Below are 20,510 nucleotides of genomic sequence, written 5' to 3'. Positions count from 1 at the left end.
CGACCCAGTACAAGGCACCTTTATACCGGTTTAACTGCATACACACTAGGGGTTATACTGGAATAACTATGTCGGTAAACTATTCACCCCCCCCCCCAACTGATATCTGTGGGTAGAGCAGGTGTTAGTGTAAATGAGAACCAGGCCTAGAGACAAGGAGCTGGCAGAGCACTTTCCCTACCTTTGATCCCACTCAGTCGTTGTGGGCTTGCTCTCAGATTTGTTTTCTCTGCTGGAGAGACTGAAATGAAAGGGTCGGAGAGCAATATTCGAATGGGACCATCAAGACAAAACTGCTCGATTCTCATTTACTCTGACGCACTTTTACCCAGCCAGAACGGCGTAAAGGGGTAAATGAGGCCCAGTGGAGCAGCCAGCGTAAATCAGCGTAGCTCCATTGACTTCGCAGAAGCTATCCCGAGTTACAGCAGCCGAAGATCTGGCCCACTGACTCCAATGAAGCCATACTGATTTGTGCACCAGCTGGGAATCTGGCCCAGTTCCTATAGCATGTAGAGGGGATACAGAAGAACCGGCCCGGATCTGCAGGGAAGATTGTCTCTCCCCAGGACAGTCACACATAATTTCCTTTCTGCTAGCAAAGCGAGATTTATTAAACAGAGACAGGGCAGAACCGGACCCACCTAATACTTCGGGAAAGTTCCGATCCACCCCGGACTCAAGGCAATGAGGTCGGAGCATTCCTGTTTCTGCTGCAACGCGAGGGCTTCTCTGTCCCTTATGGGGAATACAGAGGAGGGGATACAACTCACCCACTCACAGAGGGGCCAGCGTGAGGCGTGGGCATCGCTTCCGACCGACTTTGAAGGCTTCAATGGGATTCTAGTGGCTCATGCTGGCCTCTCTGAGCAGGAGGGGAAATTCACCCAAGACGACCGTGTTCTGTCGGGGACGTGATCTTTACTCTCCTTGCCAATACTGCTTCCTGGTGGTTCATTGCTTGCAGTGGGGATCAAACCTGCCACCAGTCTAGCCTTAAATCAGTGTCTGAGATGGCCACTCTGGTAGGTGGGCCATTTCCATACTAGCAGGGGGACAATTACATCAGAAACCACAGAGTTAAGAAGCAGGCCAGACACTCAGCTGGCATAAATCAGCACAGCCCTGGTGTCTTCAACAGAGCTCTGAATACATTTACTCTATCTGAGGACCTAGTTCCTACCTGCTAAAGCCACTGGGAAATACAGTCCTGATTCCTCACTGTCTTTAACCTGTGCTGGTGCAGCGTGATGCCGTCCCCGGTAGCGGCTAAAGCAGTTTATGAGTTTTACTGCACACAGACTAGCTCAAACCGGAGTAAGACACTCCTGCTTTCAGATCCCAAGGTCTCGGGTTCATTCCTCAGACAACCCAGCCTGGAGAGCTATAACACACAACTGGCCTTGTCACTGACACCCGTGCAAAGCTAATGCTTTACACCCTGACTTTGCACTGGTGTAACGTGCAAAGGAGTGGGTGAATCAGTCCCTGGGACTTTCAGGACTTCTCTACGAAGTATCATCCTGGGCTCTGTTGCAAGCTTTCTCTTTGCTCAATCCATCACCAACTCCTGGCCCTCTATCCACCCTGGCATGTCGCCTGGATGGGTTTAAATTCTACAATATAGAACAAATAGGGGAGGGGGAGGGAAGGGGGAGCAGGTCTGTGGATAAAGGAAAGGAAGGAGGACAGGTCAAGAGAGGGTGAAACAAGAATAATCTGTACAATTGCGGCCATGTTCAAAGTCAGTATTATTACAATATACTCTGACAAAAATATAATCTCATTTCATATCAATACAACAAAAAAACAGTTTCCTGTACTGTTACCATTGCTAACATATTGAAACTTGCTATTTACAATTACAGTAGCCAGGTAAAATACTACAAGTTAAAGATCAGAGAGAAGGGAAGAAAGACGGGAGACTGGAGCTCCAGAAGAAAGAAAAGCCAGAGGAAAGGCCCTCGTCTACAAACTGTTCATGGCTTCTGGTTTTCAGACGGAAGGAGGGATGATGGAGGTAGCGAGAACGTAACACTCAATTAATGGAGTTAATGGGTTAACAGAGGGAAGGAGGGAGAGTGAAGTGGGGGTGAAGGATGAAAACAGGTGAGAAAGGAAGAAAATACAGGGTGTTGCCCTCAACACGTGTAAACTGGCTTCATCAACGAAGCGCCACTGATTTACACCAGCTGAGGATGTGGCTTATGCTAAGATGTAAGGGAGAGGAGGGCAATGTTATTTTCTAGGCTCTTGGATATCTGCAGTGCCAGGACAGGGTTGTTCCTTGCCCGGCTCCCACGTACCAAGGCAAGCTGGCCGGATCAGACCCCATCCTGCTTTCCCAACACCCCCCAGGGGCAGCTTTGGGGTGTGGGGGGGAATGCAGGATCAAGCACTCTTCTGTCTCCTCGCACAGCTAGTCAGGATCTTATTATGGCTGCAGGGGGACAGTCCCAAACTGCCTTCGCTCTTTGCCCCCAAGGGCTGTGTCCTAGCACAGGGAGAAGCCATCTTGATTCGAAGCCTCAGTTTGGACTTAGAGTCTGGCCTTTTATAACAGTAGAGATGAGTCGTCCCCCCGCCCGCACCTCAGCACCCTCTGAATGGCTCTGGCCCCAACCCGGCTCGCTTTCCTCATGGGAGTAAGCCCTGTTGATTTACTCTCCTGCCATCTACACTGGAGAAGTCCCATTCAGCCTTAGCTTCCCCCAGCAGAGCAGAGCAGGGCTCGCTGCATGCTGGGTCCTGCTATCAAGTGTTCTAGTCTGGCACAGGTTGGAGACCAGCGGCCCTGCCGCAGCTAGCGCTGATCTACACCCTGTCCCCCTGCGAATGGGCCCTTTGCTCTTTTCAGCAAGGCTGCTGCAACGCACGGGATGAGGCGGCCATGTCCCCCTCTAGTGGCTGGTCCGCACAGAGGATAAGAGCTTGCTACTGCTACCAACTAAGGGAGATACTCCTTTTGCTCAAGAGACAGAGGCCTAGGCTTTTGGTGCTAAAGGTCCCAGGTCGCTACACCGGCTCATCTTGCGTCAGCCTTGTATAGAGGAGGCCAGGGGTGGGGCGGAGTATTTAAGTTTATTCCTGTGAGGCATGAGGCCTCCTTAAACCCGACTGGGGAACCTAAACTCAAGTGCAGGATGGCCATTTTGCCAGGGAGCCGTTTCTGCTTCACAACTGAGGCATTCCTTAGTGCAGGGCAGGAGGTAGCCACCAGGCCACCACTCAAGTGCTAGGTGCACCTGTCTTGACCAGCACAGGATCTGGCTTTCCGCCATCCCTCTGCCAGCCTCTCCTCACCCCCACGGCCACCAAGCCATGCGGTCGAACAGTCGTACACCAACCCAAACATGGAGCAAAGGCTGACAACTGGACAGACCAGGGAGGAATCGGACAGTGGGCTGCTCCCTCCATTGCTTCCCCCCCACCCCCCATGATTTTATTGGGCAAACAGAATTGTAGGCCAACGAAGATTATATTTCAGATGCTTTCAAAGGCTGGAATCTCTCAAAATCCTATCCAACGTTTGGGGGAATGAACCGGGAAGAGAGGACGACATCACGATGAAATGGGGAATGGCATGGAACAATAGGCATGGGAAGAAACACACCTGAAACCTTTTAGCAAACTGAAAACAATTCTTTGACATCATCAGGTTACAAAACCGTGTAAACGTTCACTAGAAACCTTGCTGCTAGTAGGGATAGTTAAGCAATGTAGGGAATTGGCATTTACCAAAAAAAAAAGTTTAAGAACTCCCGTGTAGCCATATATATATTTATATATATATTCTTTTCCTGCAATATCTCTTAAGAGAGCCACTAAAAGAAATAAATATTTCTCTCTAGATTACCCGTCCGTGTGGTTATTCAAAGTTTTACAATGTTTATCCTAGAGCTGGTCAAAATGTTTCAAATTGCTGTTGAAATTTGTGAGGTTGGGTTTTGTTAAGCCAGTCAACGTTTATTTTTCAAAATGTCACCAGAATTTTCTGGCCCAAAAAAAAGGAACTTTTTTTAAATAAAAAAAAATCAGTTTGTTGATTCAGATGGCTGAGATTTTTCAGCAGTGCGGAAGTTCAGACCATTTTCTTTGCTTCCTCCTGCAAAACACACTCGCTCTTGGGTTGTTGTTTTTTTTCAACCGTCTCTAGTTTACACCATATTCTGCCCTCAATTATATCCCCACGTGAGCTACTGGGTAGTAATATTGCTTTATGGTTGTATAACTGAGGGTGGGGTGGGGGATTAGCATAAGACCCTTGGTGTGCAAAATTTCAGAAAACCGTATGATTTGTTGCTGACAAAATACGTCCTATGGAGGAAATTTGGGCGGAGCTCGAAGGAACGAGTTGTTGTAGTAGTGCTGAGTTTAGAGAGAACTCATTTAGCATAGCCACCTCCCTAGTCCAGCACATTTCGCCCCCCCCCAGATGAAACAGCAGTGTTTTACACTCACTTTGCAGCGGTGCCAGTGATTACGCGAGACGCGGGCCAGCGGAGAACCAGGCCCCTCGTGTTTGGCTTTCGCCCACTATAGAGACAGGAGCCAAATATGAAATTTGCATTCAGAGCCAACCTCCGACCCCTCTGGAAAAGTGAAGGGGTGGTAGGATCCAAGATTTTCCTGTTGGCTTATCCCCATTCAGTACTTCATTCAACCCAATTTACACCCATCCCCATACACAATGGTACCTGATTGCCACTGGATAGCTCTGTTAGGAGTTTGGCTGTCCAATTAATTCTATTCACTTGCTTACAAGCTTGAATTCTCCTTCACCCCGGCCCCTTTACACCACTCTGGCAGCATAAAGGGACCATAAAGTAGGTGCCACTGTGACTCTTTACTCTGCTGGAGAATCAGGCTCCATAAAATTTATCTCCAATCTCTAGTCTGCACTCCAGCTTCAGAGAGCGATTCTCTCTGCCCTTCTCATTCGGAAGATACCGTGTCCCATAGACTGATGGCACCTTTGACAATATTTTGCTGCAAACCCAAATTTTGAAAATACACCGATCTCTGAAATTTTGCTCCACCCCAGTTCCTTATTCAGAAAAAGGCGAATCAAACCCAACCTCTTTCCTTAAAGGATGACAGGAAATGTCACGTTATTTTTGAAGTGGCCTAAAATTTCCATAAGCCTTAGGGCTGCAAAAACCATACACATGACCACAATCTGTCCCAACGCAGTCAAATGGCCTCTGTCGTGGCCAAACATAAGCACACCTGGTTGAAAGGAACAGCAACCAGGGCACCAAAATGCTACAACTTCCAGGAGCACCATCTCCGATGTATACGGACAAAACTCCTGACCCAATTTCATGCACTGGAATTGACTCGACAAAATATGACTTTACACAGGAGTCCAGTGTTGTGTTTGATTCTTAATTTACCCAGGAAATCCTCAGTGCACATCTTGATTTGTCTCACGCCCCATCCTAGAAGGACAATTTTGTTCTCCTGATGGGTTAAAACAGTCTTTGATGGAACATTTAACCTTTGGTTAATATCTGTTCATAACCTAGGCTACGCCCTACATTTTTGGTGTTCGTAGGGGAGGTACCACACATCAAAGCAAACCCCGCATCTGAGTCGCTTGAGAAGTAAACCTGTTACACAAAGGACTCTTTCCGCTGCTCTGGCAGCGTAAAGCAGCGTTAAGATCATGTAAAAGCAGCAAAGAGTCTTGTGGCACCTTATAGACTAACAGACGTTTTGGAGCATGAGCTTTCGTGGGTGAATACCCACTTCGTCGGATGCATGACATATGCATGTCTGTTAGTCTATAAGGTGCCACAAGACTCTTTGCTGCTTTTACAGATCCAGACTAACACGGCTCCCCCTCTGATACGTTAAGATCATGCCACTGTAGCTCTCCCACAGCAACGTAAAGAGATCTTAGTGTATCTTCAAATAGGCTCCTTGTCTTTAACCCCAGCGTATGTATGTTGAAGGATCCACATAGGTTTCAAGAAGGAAAAGATCGGAAACAGACTTTGGTAAGTAACCACATCTTTAGAAAGTAATATATCATTTTTTTTAAACATATCAGTGCATACTTCTTATATGAAAATATACACAATTGTATTTCATTCTCCAAAAAAAAAAAGGAACAATTAAAAACAAAAGCAAACTAGCCAAACACAATATATTAGCTGTTTTTCATTGTTGTCATCATTTAAATTTTTTTTTTTTAACGCTACACTTTGTTCAGGTTACACTTTTTTCGTCTTTTTTTTTTGTTTTTGTTTTTTGTAAATGTTTTTTTTTCTTCATGCATTTTACACCTTTTATAGCTTTTGAGAATAAATAAGCTCCGTTTTGCTTCCATATCTCTAAAAACTGCAGCATTTGAACTGTTTGTCATTTAAATCGTGCAATTTTTTTTGCAACACCCCTTTTTAAAAAATGGAAAATATATATATATATATTTAAAACTAAACCCTATACAACGCAAAATTCCAAATTAAAAAAAAATTATACACAATGTAACTGTCAACAGTACAGTGGAGCACGAGAAATAAAATTAAAAGATCAGAAACATATTTATAGAAGCACAAAGGAGGGTGTTGATTTCTTAGATTGTCGTTCTTCTGGTTGTCTTTTGAAAATCAGGAGGCGTTTACTGGATTCTACAGTCTGTGGGGAAATAGAGAATAACCCAGACGAAAAAAAACCCCAAACAAACCCAAAAATCATTTCACCCAAACGGTGAAGCTAATGTGGTTGTTAACCCCACGCCCCCTCTGTCAATTCCCATGGTGCAGTCCCAACTTTCCCACAAGCCATATTTCCAAACGGGTTGCGCCAATGCACGTTTTAAAGTCCCACCACCAGATTTCTGAAGATCACCTCTGAACCTTGGCTTTTTATTTATTTGAAATGTTAGCTGCTTGGTGCCACAGTTTAATGCCATTTTGTAACTGATTTAGCCAGTCAGTTGGTGGTCTGCCTCCATCTCTCTCTCTCTCTCAAAATATATATATGCACCCAGGTTGCATTTTTATTTTCCAAGCTCTCAGCTCCAAGATAGACATGCCAAGTTGGGAGTTAGGGTATGACATTAATGAGCAAAAAAGTTTTTCCTCAGGTTTGTTCTACATTGATGTTTGAGCTGGTCAGATGGCTGAGTACCAGATGGTCTTTTATACCTGTCCATGGAGTTAACAATTTCGGATCCTCTTGCCTACAGAATGCACCGAGAGCTGCAAATGACATTCCACCGTAAGTCTCCCAACAGGAGAGAAAGTGTTTATTTGCAGGATAGTGACGGAAAAATAAAATTGATGAAAAGTGCTTTGTATTCTGCTTAATTTCAAAGCATGGCCGTGCAAAGCCTTCGGCTGGCTGGCTGGTACCATACATAGCTAATGTAATAAGGTGGGCGTGCTCTGATTTTGATGGTCAGATACATTTCAGATTGGGGACTTCAGCTTAGATTGACATACGGAGGCAACACACAACCTGCCACAGAGACCTCCCACACACTGCCCAGTTTGCAACACAGCCCCACGTAGCCTTGCAAAATTCCACTCTGGATTGCGAGCCCATAGGGAAAGTAGTCAACATTTTTATTGTGGAAAAAAAATCTGTTGACATTTGGGAATTTTTTTTTTTAATAAAACAAAAAGGAATAATAATCAAAACTTTTTCTCAAACCAAGTGTTGTCAAAGTTGCAAATTGCTCAGCTTTCAAGGTCTCTTTGACAAGCAAACAGAATAATTTGTTGATGTGTCCATCATTATGGCGAGTAGGATTTTGCTCCCAAGCTGCTCCATTTTCACGATAATTTTGCAAGGCGGCAGTAGTCCATAAGTCCAGAATTCGCCAAGGGCCAGATCCTCGGTGTAGATCAATGGAAATGACACTGATTTACACCTGCTGGAGATCTAGCCCCCAGGATGAAACTCATCCATACGCAAAGGGGCCGACACGAGATGTGTACACCACTTAATTCCTATTTAAGCCCCATGGCTTGGAGACTAGTGGGTCTAATGTTCCTCAGGCCTTGACTGTGCCTTTGCACATAGAGGAATTTCATTTAAGGGAAAAAAGTCATGGTAGAAGTTATCTATGGAAGAACCTGCTAGCGAATTCATCTGAACTGCCAAACAAAGTGCTAAGTTAGCATCTGATTATATAGGAAAAGCAGCGCCAGTCGAACCCTGCTCTTCACTAGAGAAAGGCTGATGGATCTGGACAATGAAGTCCTTCCTTGATCCATAGAACCATGCAGTCAGCAGCATTGCTACTGCTATTCATTGCTCTGGAACGACTCCCCGAGGGGCACGTTCAATCCGGGGCCTTTCTACTGAGGCTGCAAGCAAAGGGGTCTAGTTTGCGCCAGTGGCAATGGTGGTTTTTGTGATGAGAACTCATGACCGCTCGGGGAACGAACTGAAATCTGCCAAGGAGAGCTGTGTTTTAACGGCACACTTATATTTAGAGAGGCTTTAGATCTGGGAGAACTAGGTCAAAAAAAAATTAAATGAAAAACGATTTAAACAAAAAAAATTGTTTTTTTTAAAAAAAGAAAAATGTCACCTCTCAAAATTAGATTTTGTTTACATTTTCCCTTTTTCCCCCCTAAGAAAACCTGCATTTATTGCATTGCATTTTCATGTAACTGTTCGTTTCGGGGGTTTGGAGGGCTTTTTCCCCCTATTCCCTTATTGCTAATTTTGGTCGGTCAGCATAGTCGCATGGAAGGGCTTTTCCAAAACTGAAAATTTCCTAAACCAAAAACGTCCATTTCAAAACTGAAAATGTCCATTTTTCCTATTGAGAATTTTCAAAAATGGAACAACAACAACAACAACAAAAAGATGAAAAAGTTCCAAAATGTTGAGGAAAATATCAAAAAACAAACAAAAATGTTCTGTTTTGAAACCATCTCGCATTTTAGTGCTTTATTATTCTTATTCTTTAGCTGCTGTCATCTCAACAGGTTTCTGCTTCTCAGTCTTCCATCTCGCGCTGAGTTGGAAGTATTCTAAAAGTCTAGAAACTTCTGGAATAAATGATGGGCTACAAGAAGCCGACCACACCTGCAAGTCCTACCATGACTTTTTCCTCCTCCACTTTGAAGTATTTCTGGGCCTGTTTGGCGGATCTCAAAGCCACTGAGCTTGTAGATGCTGAAAGAGAATTTGCTTTCTCAACTATCTCAGGGAGCAGCCACAAATGCTAGCAGAACTCCACTGGCACAGGTAATTAACCCAGTGAAAACAAAGTTCCCCTGCTGCAGAACTGAGATGCCCTGGCAAGTTTGGTCGGGGACCGTGATCCCAAGCAGAGGATAAATGTAAAAGGTGGGATGGGAGAGCAGGTAAGGGAATAAACTGAGCCCTGATATTAATGCTCATCCATTCGCAAACGGAGGCGAAAGGAGGGACTGAACGCTTGTCTGCAGAGGACTCAGACGTTATCTGCGGGAGTTCCCAAAAGCCCTTCGGTACAAGATTCCTGAGCTGACTGCACTGGCTTCCCTTCTCGTTTCAATTTGCTGACCCCGGGGCAGTGGGGGCGGCGGGGGACAGGAATGGGGATACCCAGTATGGAGAACAAAGCTTCTGAAGATCTTACCTAATGATGAGAGAGGAAGCTGCCCGTCCAGAGCCTCACCGGCGTTTGCGAGCTGGGCAATGAACTGGAGGTGCAGCACACACGTGTAAACTAAACCACTAATCACTGGGAGAAGGCGGCCTGCTTGAAATGACTAATGAGCCCCCTCTCTCGCCACTCACCCCCCAGTCTCCCATGCTCCCCATACCCTGGATGACCATGCACGTTGCCAGTTCCTCAGCTGGTGTCAATCTGGCGTTTACGCGTCAATGTAGACTAGTGAGGATGCTGCCCTTTGGTTTATTTAATTTGGGGGAGGGAGTTTTTGAGGGGGCGGGAGGTTCAGAGTGCCATTTAAACAAAGCTGTGAACCACGATGACGCCTTGCAGCTGTGCCAACCCTTATGTGACACCTACGTGGCGAAGGCATAAGTTTGAGTGACCTGAGACCCGCAGTGGAGAAACGTGCCGTCTCCTGACTTCGAACAGATTTTCTAATTCCACACGCTACCCCTAGGGGCGGTAACCAAAGGGGACAAAGGCCCCATCAGATAACTGCGTAGCGTAATCACCCGGCTCCCGGCCCACTGAAGTGAATGGGAGCTTTGTACCATTTACCTCAGTGAAACCAGGGATTTGGCAGGATGGGTGGAATTCAACCCATGCAGATACGCAAGTCCCATGTCTATACATCACCAGAAACCCCCCAAACAGGACTGAAGTGGTACATGGGCCTCTGCCTGGGGTGAATTTTACCCTACACAAATACGCATTAAGCACATAAGCTCTCTCTCAGCTCAACCCTTAGGCATATATCTTGCTACCACTGAAATCAGTGGCAAAGCTCCCATGGACATCAATGGGAGGTCAGATCAAAGGATCTGACCCCTTATAGAATATATTTTTTTGTCCTGCTAATTCATAAACCTGATCGGGGTTTTATCAGCCTCTGTTTGTACTATGACTCGGATAAAGTCTTAGAGTGACAACGTTGTCATCCGTAAAGGTTAAGCAGGAGAAACGTTATTTTTCCTTCCACAACGTGTGTGTTTCTGCTCACTGGATAGTAGAAAGCTTTAGCTGAGCCGATTACAGTATATTAGGGTCGGGTCAGTACAGTACATTGGTGGTAATATTGTCAGGAGGGGATGAAGATGCATGTTCTGTTCCATCTGTGATGTAGCTAACTGCCTGCGCCATTGTGACAGGAGAAATCAGCTTGAATGGCCTGCACTGGAAGAAAGTATCACAGGGCAAAGCCCGCACTAGTTTATACTGAGCTGATTTCCCTCTGTTGAATCCCTAATGTAAACTGTTAAGTTGGAATTTTTCAAATCACAAAGAAAATTTTAATCAAGTTTCAATATTTAAAAAATAAATGGGAGAGAAGATCAGTAAAAGACTTGCCATTTTTTTTTTTTACCCATTTTGCGACCGAACAATAGTACAGCCCAGAACTTTTGAGTTTCAAAATGATGACAAAAAAAGTTCTGGATTTGGATGAGGGGGAGGGGAAGAAAACAATTTCCAATGAAAATTTTGTACATTTTCCCCTAATTCTTCAACCAAATGTAGAATTGACCAGAACTTTCTAATTTCAAATTACTGATACAAATTTTGCATTTTGAGGAAGAAAAAGAGTTGATGACATTTTTGCAAACATTCCTCACTTCTTGTTCGAGGGCTTTTCCAGAATTCTTCAAATTTCAAAGAAAAATGAGAATTTCAATGAAAAAAACTTTAGAAATGTCCATGAATAATTTTTCCTGTTTTTTTATCAGCTCTAATTTAAACTTCATGAACATCTAATTAGTATGAATTTTAATTGATGTTTAGACATTTCTTTATCATTTTTCCCTATCTATGGTTGGCAAAACTGCTTTATTAAAAAAAATAAAAATAAAAAGATCTTCCCTCCTCCCCTGCTTTTAAATGTCTTTCTTTTTTTATTCAGGTATATGCAATAGTTCTACTATGCACCATTCTAGACCTCAATAGGGTGTTTGAAAAGCTGCCGTTTGCAAAGATGGGAGGCACTAATCTGACGATCTATCAGTGGGGATGTTTTCTTTAATTAAATTTCATCTGAACTGCCAGATAAAACCCTAAAAATCAGGAGCCTGATTCTCATTTACACTCATGTCCCTTGATATGGTTCTGGCAGTGCAAAGTGGCCTTTAAGTGGCATGGACTGTACTAACATTTGCTAGACTGCTCACCAATTATACAATGCAGCTCAGGTGACTTACCCTGGCTGCGAATCTGGCCCCATAGATTGCGCTGGGAAAGCTCTCTTTGCACAGATGATTATTATTATTCATTTTTAATTTAGCAACATAACTGGAGTTGAAACTGATTAGATGAAGCCAAGCCACCGAACTGGGATATTGATCAGTATTCTGATCTTTCCAAGCGTGCTGGGCTGTGAGAGTGAGCTAGATACAGAGGAGAGATATGGCATGTGACCCAGCAGCATTGGTAAGTTACCAGTTCATGCTGAGTGACATCCACCCCTATTGTGCTGAGGGGCCAGGAAAGGGAGGCATCACTCATCGAAGTGCTATTTTTTTGAGTGGAACTGAAGCGGCGCATATACCTCACACTGGCCGGTCTGCGCGCCGGTCCCGGTCACCCTCTGTTTGGGAGCACGGGGGTGGCAAACAATCTCAGCTGTATTTGAATATGGCTGCACATCAGCGTGCGCAGAGCCTTGTGGAATTGGAGCTAAAATGTGCATATGTCTGTGTGTGCATAAGAAATTCTCTGCATCCAAGCAGAAGTCCTAGGTACAGTTCCTTTAGAACCTCTCTCATCCAAGGCACTCTTCTCTCAGAATTAGGTCCGACCTTACGAACTGGGCGCACGTCTCACGCCCTCCCCGACTCCCGATCGCCAGTGGGTGAATTTTATCGACAACAACCTAGCACGCACGCCCGACACTTGCTCGCTGGGATAAGTGATTGATTATTTTTTTTTGGTGACACGTTCCCCCCCCCCCACGCCCTTATTCTTGATTCTAAGCTGTTCTCAACCATGGAGTGCCTTACGTATTGCAAACATTGCCTGCTGCGCTAGAATGAATGCCTACAAAATCCTAAAGCTATTTCTCAGGCAGTTTATAATAAGTCCCCGCCCCCACCCCAAACCCATTTAGCTCCACCCCGGCCCTCCCTTTTCCCCCTCCCAACCCTGCCACTGGTAACAATCCCACCCCCACCCCAACCCCAACACACACATCTGCCCGCCCCCACCCGGACGTGAGCTGAAAGTAGCTCGAAGAGAGTTGGGACTGGTTATGTTACCCAGGCGTCCAGCCGCACGCGTTTTACGGATGGGCTCTCTCCCTCGGCCTCGGTCGTGGGTCTCAGGAGGCCGAGGGACGAGCCGAAATCGGCTCTGGCGGGGTCATCCCGCTCGTTGCCTTCATAGGAGCTGGCGTTGCTGCTGAGGCTGTCGACGGGAGAACGCCCCGTCGGCTCGTGCCGGCTCTGGTGTGGGAAGGAGCTGAGCGGCGTGGCAGTGTTTCGTTCCCGGTTCGGCGAGACGGGCTCCGACTTGATGCTGATGTTGGGGTTGGTGTTGACAGTCAACGTGGTGGTGTGAGATAAGTGACCCCCTTGTCTGCAGGCGGCAGCGGAGGGATGGGGAGTGGAGAGAGGGAAAAGGGGAGAAAAGAAGGGGATGGGGGAAGGAAGGGAAGACGAGGGGGAGAAAACGTAGAGGAGTGCACACGTGGGATAGTGAAGGAATAAGAGACAGATGCAGAGAAGGTGAAAAAAACAGATGGAGAACGGGGAAGAGAGAAATATTGATAATTAACATTTGTAAAGGAGATCTTAGCATCCATCCATCTCAGTGCAGTTTAATATTATCAGTCTACACAGTTGAAGCTGAGACGGAGAGAAAGGAAGTAACTTGCACCCAAATCACCCAAATCTGGGGCAGACTCAGGACAAGAACCCAAGTCTCTTAAAGCCCAACCTAACGCCTTAGCACAAGACCCCCCTACCTGGCATCCTCCAGCCCCATTAAGGCCCCTCTATGCTGCTCCTTCATGCCAAGGAGAACCTGGCCCCTGATGATCAGCAGTGAAACCCGCTGCGTTAGCAACGATAGCACAGCATCAAATGCGCTTCCTCTAAGGATAAAGGACGTTTGTGGCATTAGGGAGACATTGGGGTTGTCTGGAATTAGAAGTCCTAGGGTGCTTCTGTAACTGGCCAGCTGCAATGGATGGTTTGATTGTTCTGAGGCCAGGAAGAAGCTAGCCCTTGCTAAGCAGCTATTGCCAGCAGCATAGCTTGTTGCGGCTAGTGGGCGTGGAAAGGGAATATAGGCATGGAGAATGCACTAGACTGGGAACCAGGAGACCCTGTGTGACCCTGAGCCTGTCACTTCCTCTCTCTGTGGATCTCTTTCCCATCCCAGCCTTTGTCTATCTTGTCTAACTAGACTCTAAGCCCTGTAGCTCCAAGCTTGTCTCTTTCACCAAGGGAGGTGGGTCCAATAAAAGATATTACCCCTCCCACCTCGTCTCTTTCATATCCTGGGACCAACACAGCTACAATAACACTACAGAAAACTTTAGCTGAAAATGACAAAATATTCATTACATGTTTTCACCGGGATAAGCCATTTTCTAGCCAGTTCTACTAGGCTGTCGGCTCTTTGGAGCAAAGATGGGCTCTTACCATGGCCTCGTCTACACGAGGAAATTAGGTTGGTAAACCACGTCGCTCAGGGGTGTGAAAAAGCCAACCCCCTGAGCGACCCCCGGTACAGACAGCATCTATCCCTCAGTACAACAGCACTAGAATTCTCCCGTCAACCTAGCTACCGCCTCTCGGGGAGGTGCACTGCCATGCCAACAAGAGAACCCCTCCCGTTGTTGTAGGTAGCGTCTTCAGTGATGCGCCACAGCGGCGCCCCTGCGTGTTGACAAGCCCTCTAAATGTCTGTTGCAGCCCCTAGTACAATGCGGGGGGTCGGGGGGGGGATCTTGACTAGGTCCTCTAAGCACAGTCCTGTTTGTACAATGCCTGGCACACTGGAGTGCTGCTGGTTCATGAACAGGGCACCTAGCCGCTATGGCAATACAAGTTAACAATCATCATAATATAAATTACACTATTACACTGCTGAGTCTAGGGCCTACATCACACCCTTCTGATTCCAGCCAGTAGGTGGCAGTGGCGCGCGCGCACGCACACACACACACACACATACATACGCACACACACACGCACGCGCTGACTGCAACCTTCTCCTCTGTGCCATAGTCTGAATACACTCTGATCCCCTTCCCTGCTCCTTGCTCCACTAGAGATTTCAGCACGGTGCCCATCCAAACAATGCGATATTGTTACAGCAACCGGGCCAAATCTTCAGCTGACGTCACCTGGGGTGGCTCCATCGCTGCCGATTTGTGCCTGCCGAGGAGCTGTCCCCACCCCCGCAGTGTGTATTTAGGTCCTGCCATGGGCAGTGATGGGGATTGGTATAAATGAAAAGTGTTTTGAGGGGAGAAAAGCAGGAACCGCCCGGATTGGGGACTGAGGATCAGGCCCATCTAGATTCCACATAGATTCCTGCCTCCACCACCTGCGTGTGGTGTGACCTGTGGCAAGCCACCGAGACAATGTCTGTCCTGCCCCTGGGAGCAAGATGTTGCTTTGAGGTTGTCACTCGGAGTCTCAAGCCCACCCCCTCCCAGGCTTGAGACCCCAGGTTGTGCCATCCACACAGCTTTTCTTAGCGTACCAGCATGAGTCTGTGGATATCACTCTCGGATAACCTTCGGGCTTGTCTGCATGCGGAACCTGACTGAAGTTGCTCCGTGCGGACATTCTATGGCAGAATAATTCCTCTGCTTGGGAAGCACCCTATTTAGTCCGGAATAAAGTGTTCACAAGGGGAGATATTGAACAAAAGCTGTTTGGGTCAGCGTCCGCACGGAGACAAACCCTTATTCTTTCTGGGATTCGATTTCCCATTTGGGAATGAGGACAATAATTCTCCCTTCGTCTATTTAGACTGCAAGATATTTGGAGCAGGAACTGTCTCTCAATAAGGGTATGTCTACGCAATAAAAGATCCGCGGCATGGGCATGGTTGACCCAAGTCAGCTGAGTCAGGCTCGTGGGGCTTAGGCTCCGGGGCTGTAAAATTGCAATGTAGACGTTTGGGCTCAGGTTGGAGCCTGGGCTCTGAGACTCCACAAAGGGGGTAGATCTGGCGGGAGCCAACCGCCTCCCCTTTCCCCATAGCGAATGAAGCCACTGGCGTTAATAACAGAGTTCAGATACAGAATTCCTCGAAGTTCGTGGCTGTTTTGGTTTGGTTCGTATGGGCCACCCAGTGTGTAGATCAGTCTCGCTACTCACAAAACCTGGGGGCATAGCACCGGCCCATCTTGATGACGGTGGTGTGGGTACCCCAGAGCAGAATGTGTAACCGCACTGTATTATTACTCAACAGCAGCTTCAGGCAGCAGGTCCTACAGGTTCTGAAATTGTCAGGAATTTCACATTTCGCTTTGAATATTTTGCTTTCCTCTAGCAATGACACTCAGAGCTAGGGTAGTTTTTCGATGGAAAATCAGGTTTTCTGCTAAATGAATTTTTTTTGCAAAAAGTGTCTGCTTGCCACAGAAAACTTCCATTTTCATCCAAAAACCAAACTAGTTATTTCAGCCAAAACACTGAAATGTTTCAATTCACATAGCTTCTGTGGGGCCTCATAGGAGCTGCAGCTCAGTTTCCTCACATCCCTGCTCTTGACTACATCTCCCATGATGCACCGTGCCAGGGACTCCCATGATGCAACTGCCTCCCCTCACCAGGGCAAAGACCAGGATGCATCATGGGAAATGTTGTATGTTGACGAGCCCTAGCTATACAGAATGGGAACATGAGGCACCCGAACTACAACTCCCATGAGGCACCCCAGCAGGATTTCAGAATAGAAATATGTGAGGTTTTGATTTTTCACCAAAACGTCAACCATCTCAAACGTGAAAGAAATAAGAATTTGTCCTTCTAGAGCAATGTCTGGACCAGAATCTCAAAACACCTAAATTAAGGCCCTGGGAGACAGATCAGTATCATTTTCCTCATTTTACAACTGAGGAAACTGAGGCACGGAGCAGGGCAGTGACTTGGGAATCCGTGGCAGAGCCAGGCATGGAACCCAGGAGAGCTGGCTCCACGTCCCCTTTGCTCCAACCAGTAGGTAAAACTGCCTCCCCAACTCAGGAATAACTGCTGTGGAAATACACAGCTGCAGTGTGTGTTCAAGGAAACAAACTCACTGAGGACTGAAATGCTTTCGTCTAAGCCAAGTTACGGGGCTCAATAGAAGGATATCTGGGGGACAGATTAGACGGTCTAATGATCCCTTCTGGCCTCAAACCCTATGGAACCATGCAACTATGAGTCGCGGCTGACTGCCCAACTCCTCCATTTCCCTTACATTAAGTTGCTTAGTGATACAGGAACAAGATGTTGTTGCTGCTGCTGCTGCTGCTGTTGTTGCTGCTGCTGCTGCTGTTGTTGCTGCTGCTGTTGCTGCTGCTGATGTTGCTGTTGCCAGGCAGAGATGTTGCCAAGCGACAACCCGCTGGGTGAGCTGAACGCCGGGAGTGAGGATAACTCGGCACTGGTCAGCTGATAATCTGGAACAGAAGACATGCTGTTCAGAAGCAAACCCTTCATTGCTACCGTAGCAAATCTGTCTCCACACCATATCCTGAGCTTGAAGCCTGCTACAAATGAGGGTGGAGAGCAAATCCTTCTCCACATTGTAACAAATCTGTAGGCAGCTCAGGAACCTTGCAGGGATCACCGTGATGTGCACAACGGCTGCTTGGAACAGCCCAGAAAAACCAGGGATAGAACGCACATCCTCCTCCTCTAAAATCACAGACCCCTTCTGCTTGAGCTAAAGGAGAATCACTATTCACTTTGTGCAGTATAGGGCTCATGACACACGGATGAGCAGCTCTGATTCCATCCAAGAGACTGCAGTAGTTCATGCACACACATAAAGGGATTACATCCAGTACACGAAAGTGGTGTAGAAACACACACACACACACACATACACACACGCTGATTCCATCCAGTAGAGGGTAGTGGTATATAGAACACATACACACACACTCTATATCCAGTACAGAATAGTAAGATCTAAACACAAACATGCACACCGATTCCACACAGGAGAGGGCACTAGTGTATACTCACACACAGAAGTACAGGGCAGTGATGTACACATGCATACGCTTACCTAGTTAATTACACCCTATGCAGTGCACCAAGCAGCACTTCTACCCCACAGCAGGGCTAAGCAGTACAGAGGAAATGGAAGCGGGACTCGTACGTTCCGTTGATTAGAATTAGTTTACATCTCAACCAAAGCCTGCTTCTTAATGGACTAATCAACTTTTTGTGTTTGATCAGCGTCTTATTTTGTTATGAAAGCTCCTTGAGATGCCTGGCATGATAAAAGCGGCTGCAGACATTGATCTTGCTGCTGTTTAATTGAGTTAGCTGACACATCAGCAAAGCCATCACTTTAACGAACTCCATGTGATCATACTGCGTAATCAGACACAAGCTATCTTTGCTTCCAAATCTGCTCCACTCCACCTTCCAGCGCACGGCAGCCCCCTCCTCTCCTTTCTTCTCCCTCCAGACTCAGCCTTTCAAAGATCTTGTCATCTCCTTACTTATATCGTGGTAGCAGCTAGAGGCCCCAGTGTGCTAGGTGCTGTATATGCCGAAGGCAGGAGGAGGAGAAGGCAGAGGGAGCAGCCTGCTGGCTCTAAGCTGGAGCTAAGGGAGAGAAGGCTGAAGGCAGGGGAATACTGAGGCGCTAACCTGCTTCCCACTGGCTCCCAGCAGAGAGGGCTGTGGGGTTCCCTATGAGGACTACCGGCACTAAGTCTGTTTGGACTCCTTCAGGGGAACTCTTAAAGGGGCACTGAGAAGGTAAGTGACTGGAATCAGAACTTGTCTACCCCAGGAAGTTGCTCCTGCTCTAGATGCCTGTGTGGATGCTCTTATTTCAGTTTCAACCTGGCTCCTTTCAGTTTACCTTAAACCGATTAAAGATCAATTCAACCAAATTAATCCCCTTTCTTACAGTGAAATAAGAGTATTTGCATAGGTTTCATTAAACCAGTTTTGAAACCGACTTTAGTTAGTTTGGGGCAACTTTCTCATGTAGACAAGGCCTTGGGCTGTCAATAGCTTGTCTTAATAGTTGCCCAATGAGGAAACAATCTTGCAATGAGCCAACAACCTTATCAAACATAAACTTATGAACAATATTACACACCCTATTCTCATATGCCAATGGATGGCATTCATATATACTAACTACTAGAGCTGAGCAAAAGATTGGTTGTGGTTAGTTTTGGGTTGGGTGGGTTCTTTTTTTGTTTTTAATTTGGTGGCTAAACCAAAAAAATTAAAACAAAAAACAAACAAAAAAACCTCACTATTTGTTTTGAACCCAAATGGAATTTTTTCAGTTTTCTGGACAAAATGAAAAACCAAAATGGTTTCACTCAAGTCAAAAAAACGTTTTGAACATGAATTCAAATTGACATTTTGTTTCAAAAAAGGCAATTTGAAATTAAATGTCAAAATAATTTGTTTTGATACTTTCTAAACAAACCATTTTGACACTTCGGAGATTTGTGTTCAGGGATTTTTTTGTGGGGGATGAGGTTTGGCTGAAACTATTTTGCAAATTTGATTCATAAATCGTTTTGGTGCCCTGAAAAAATGCAGTTGGACAGGAGGGTGGGAGAAGGGCAAATTTCTAGTGACAATTTGTGTGTGTGTGTGTGTGTGTGCGCGCGCGCATAGGTTTAGTAACTACACACAGAGAGATACTGGGTCTCATTTTACATTAACGCCTCTTTACTCCACCACATTAGGGGATGTAAGTATTTTTTATATATACAATTCTTGTAACCTCTCCAGGGCTGGAGACATCTGTTATGCACCTCAATCCCAAAGAGACAGTAACAGTTTTGCCAATCCCAGGTGTTTAAACAGCATGAATCATGTCCCTGAAAAACCACAAGACTGGCTTAAAAATCTGTTTTTTGAGCATTCAGTAGTCATGTTTTCCAGCTCTTCTCAGCAATCATGAGGGCTAGAAAAGTACTTAAAAAACGAGATGACATTTTATATAATCACATGACTCCAGGACCAGGAGCTTTCAGAAAAAGACCAAATATCATGAAACTTGCTATAAAATCAGGCTGGGAGTAACTATGCGTTGCCAGAGAATTGTTTTCTGCTAAAAGAACTGACCTTTGATCAAAGGCGGTTCTGCTGTATTGTCTCAGCATTTGATGCGCACACAATCGAGCCAGAATTCCTGTGCGCCACTCATCACCCACCGCACCCCACCTCTCATGTTGGGCGTTTGTGGTTTCAGTCTTCCCCACCCCTGCAGGGACAAACCTGCCTGCAGCAGCACGTCACAAAGAGATGGCTGAAGGGGAGCTGAAAGGCTGCCAAAGTTACTTATGCCGATTTGCGGCACACCCACCAGAAAGTCCCAACCCTCGATTCTCTGCGGCTCTGTGCCTGGCTCAGGCATTTACACCAGCTGTGAACCCTTCAGGCTTGGTAGCACTTTACAGCCACTGGGCATGACAGCCACCGGCTTTGGCCAACGCTTGGGGACTGAACTGCAGATTTTCCTACACGTGGAAATTAGTTTGAGCTAATTTGGTAGGTTCTGCAGAGCAGACATAGAGGGGGACATATAATACACACTGCTGAGCGGGTTATACACTTCTCCTGGATGGAGAACGCTCACCCCAAGCCCATCTAAAGCCCACGGCAGTTCAAATTCCAGATAACCCTAACTGGGGATTGTGCACAGGGGACACTCAGGAAAATTAATCTCAATTACCGAA

General features: G+C 46.2%; 1 protein-coding gene across 2 annotated transcripts in view; it reads right to left on the bottom strand.

Moving 5' to 3' along the window:
* Positions 1-12,835: 12,835 nt before the first annotated feature.
* Positions 12,836-20,510, bottom strand: part of MEF2D (myocyte enhancer factor 2D) — a 165,447-nt gene continuing 157,772 nt past the window's right edge. For both annotated transcript variants that reach the window (XM_044991012.1, XM_044991013.1), the window contains exons 10-11: positions 17,039-17,240; positions 12,836-13,189 (exon numbers count right to left, since the gene is read on the bottom strand). In XM_044991012.1, the coding sequence (XP_044846947.1) occupies positions 12,862-13,189; positions 17,039-17,240 (530 nt within the window). In that variant the 3' untranslated portion in view covers positions 12,836-12,861. The remainder of the gene's footprint in view (positions 13,190-17,038; positions 17,241-20,510) is intronic.

This window comes from Mauremys mutica, chromosome 17, assembly GCF_020497125.1.
Source record: "Mauremys mutica isolate MM-2020 ecotype Southern chromosome 17, ASM2049712v1, whole genome shotgun sequence".
Lineage (NCBI taxonomy): Eukaryota > Metazoa > Chordata > Testudines > Geoemydidae > Mauremys > Mauremys mutica.
Note: the sequence above shows the minus strand (reverse complement) of the source record. Positions and strands in the feature narration are given on the sequence as shown.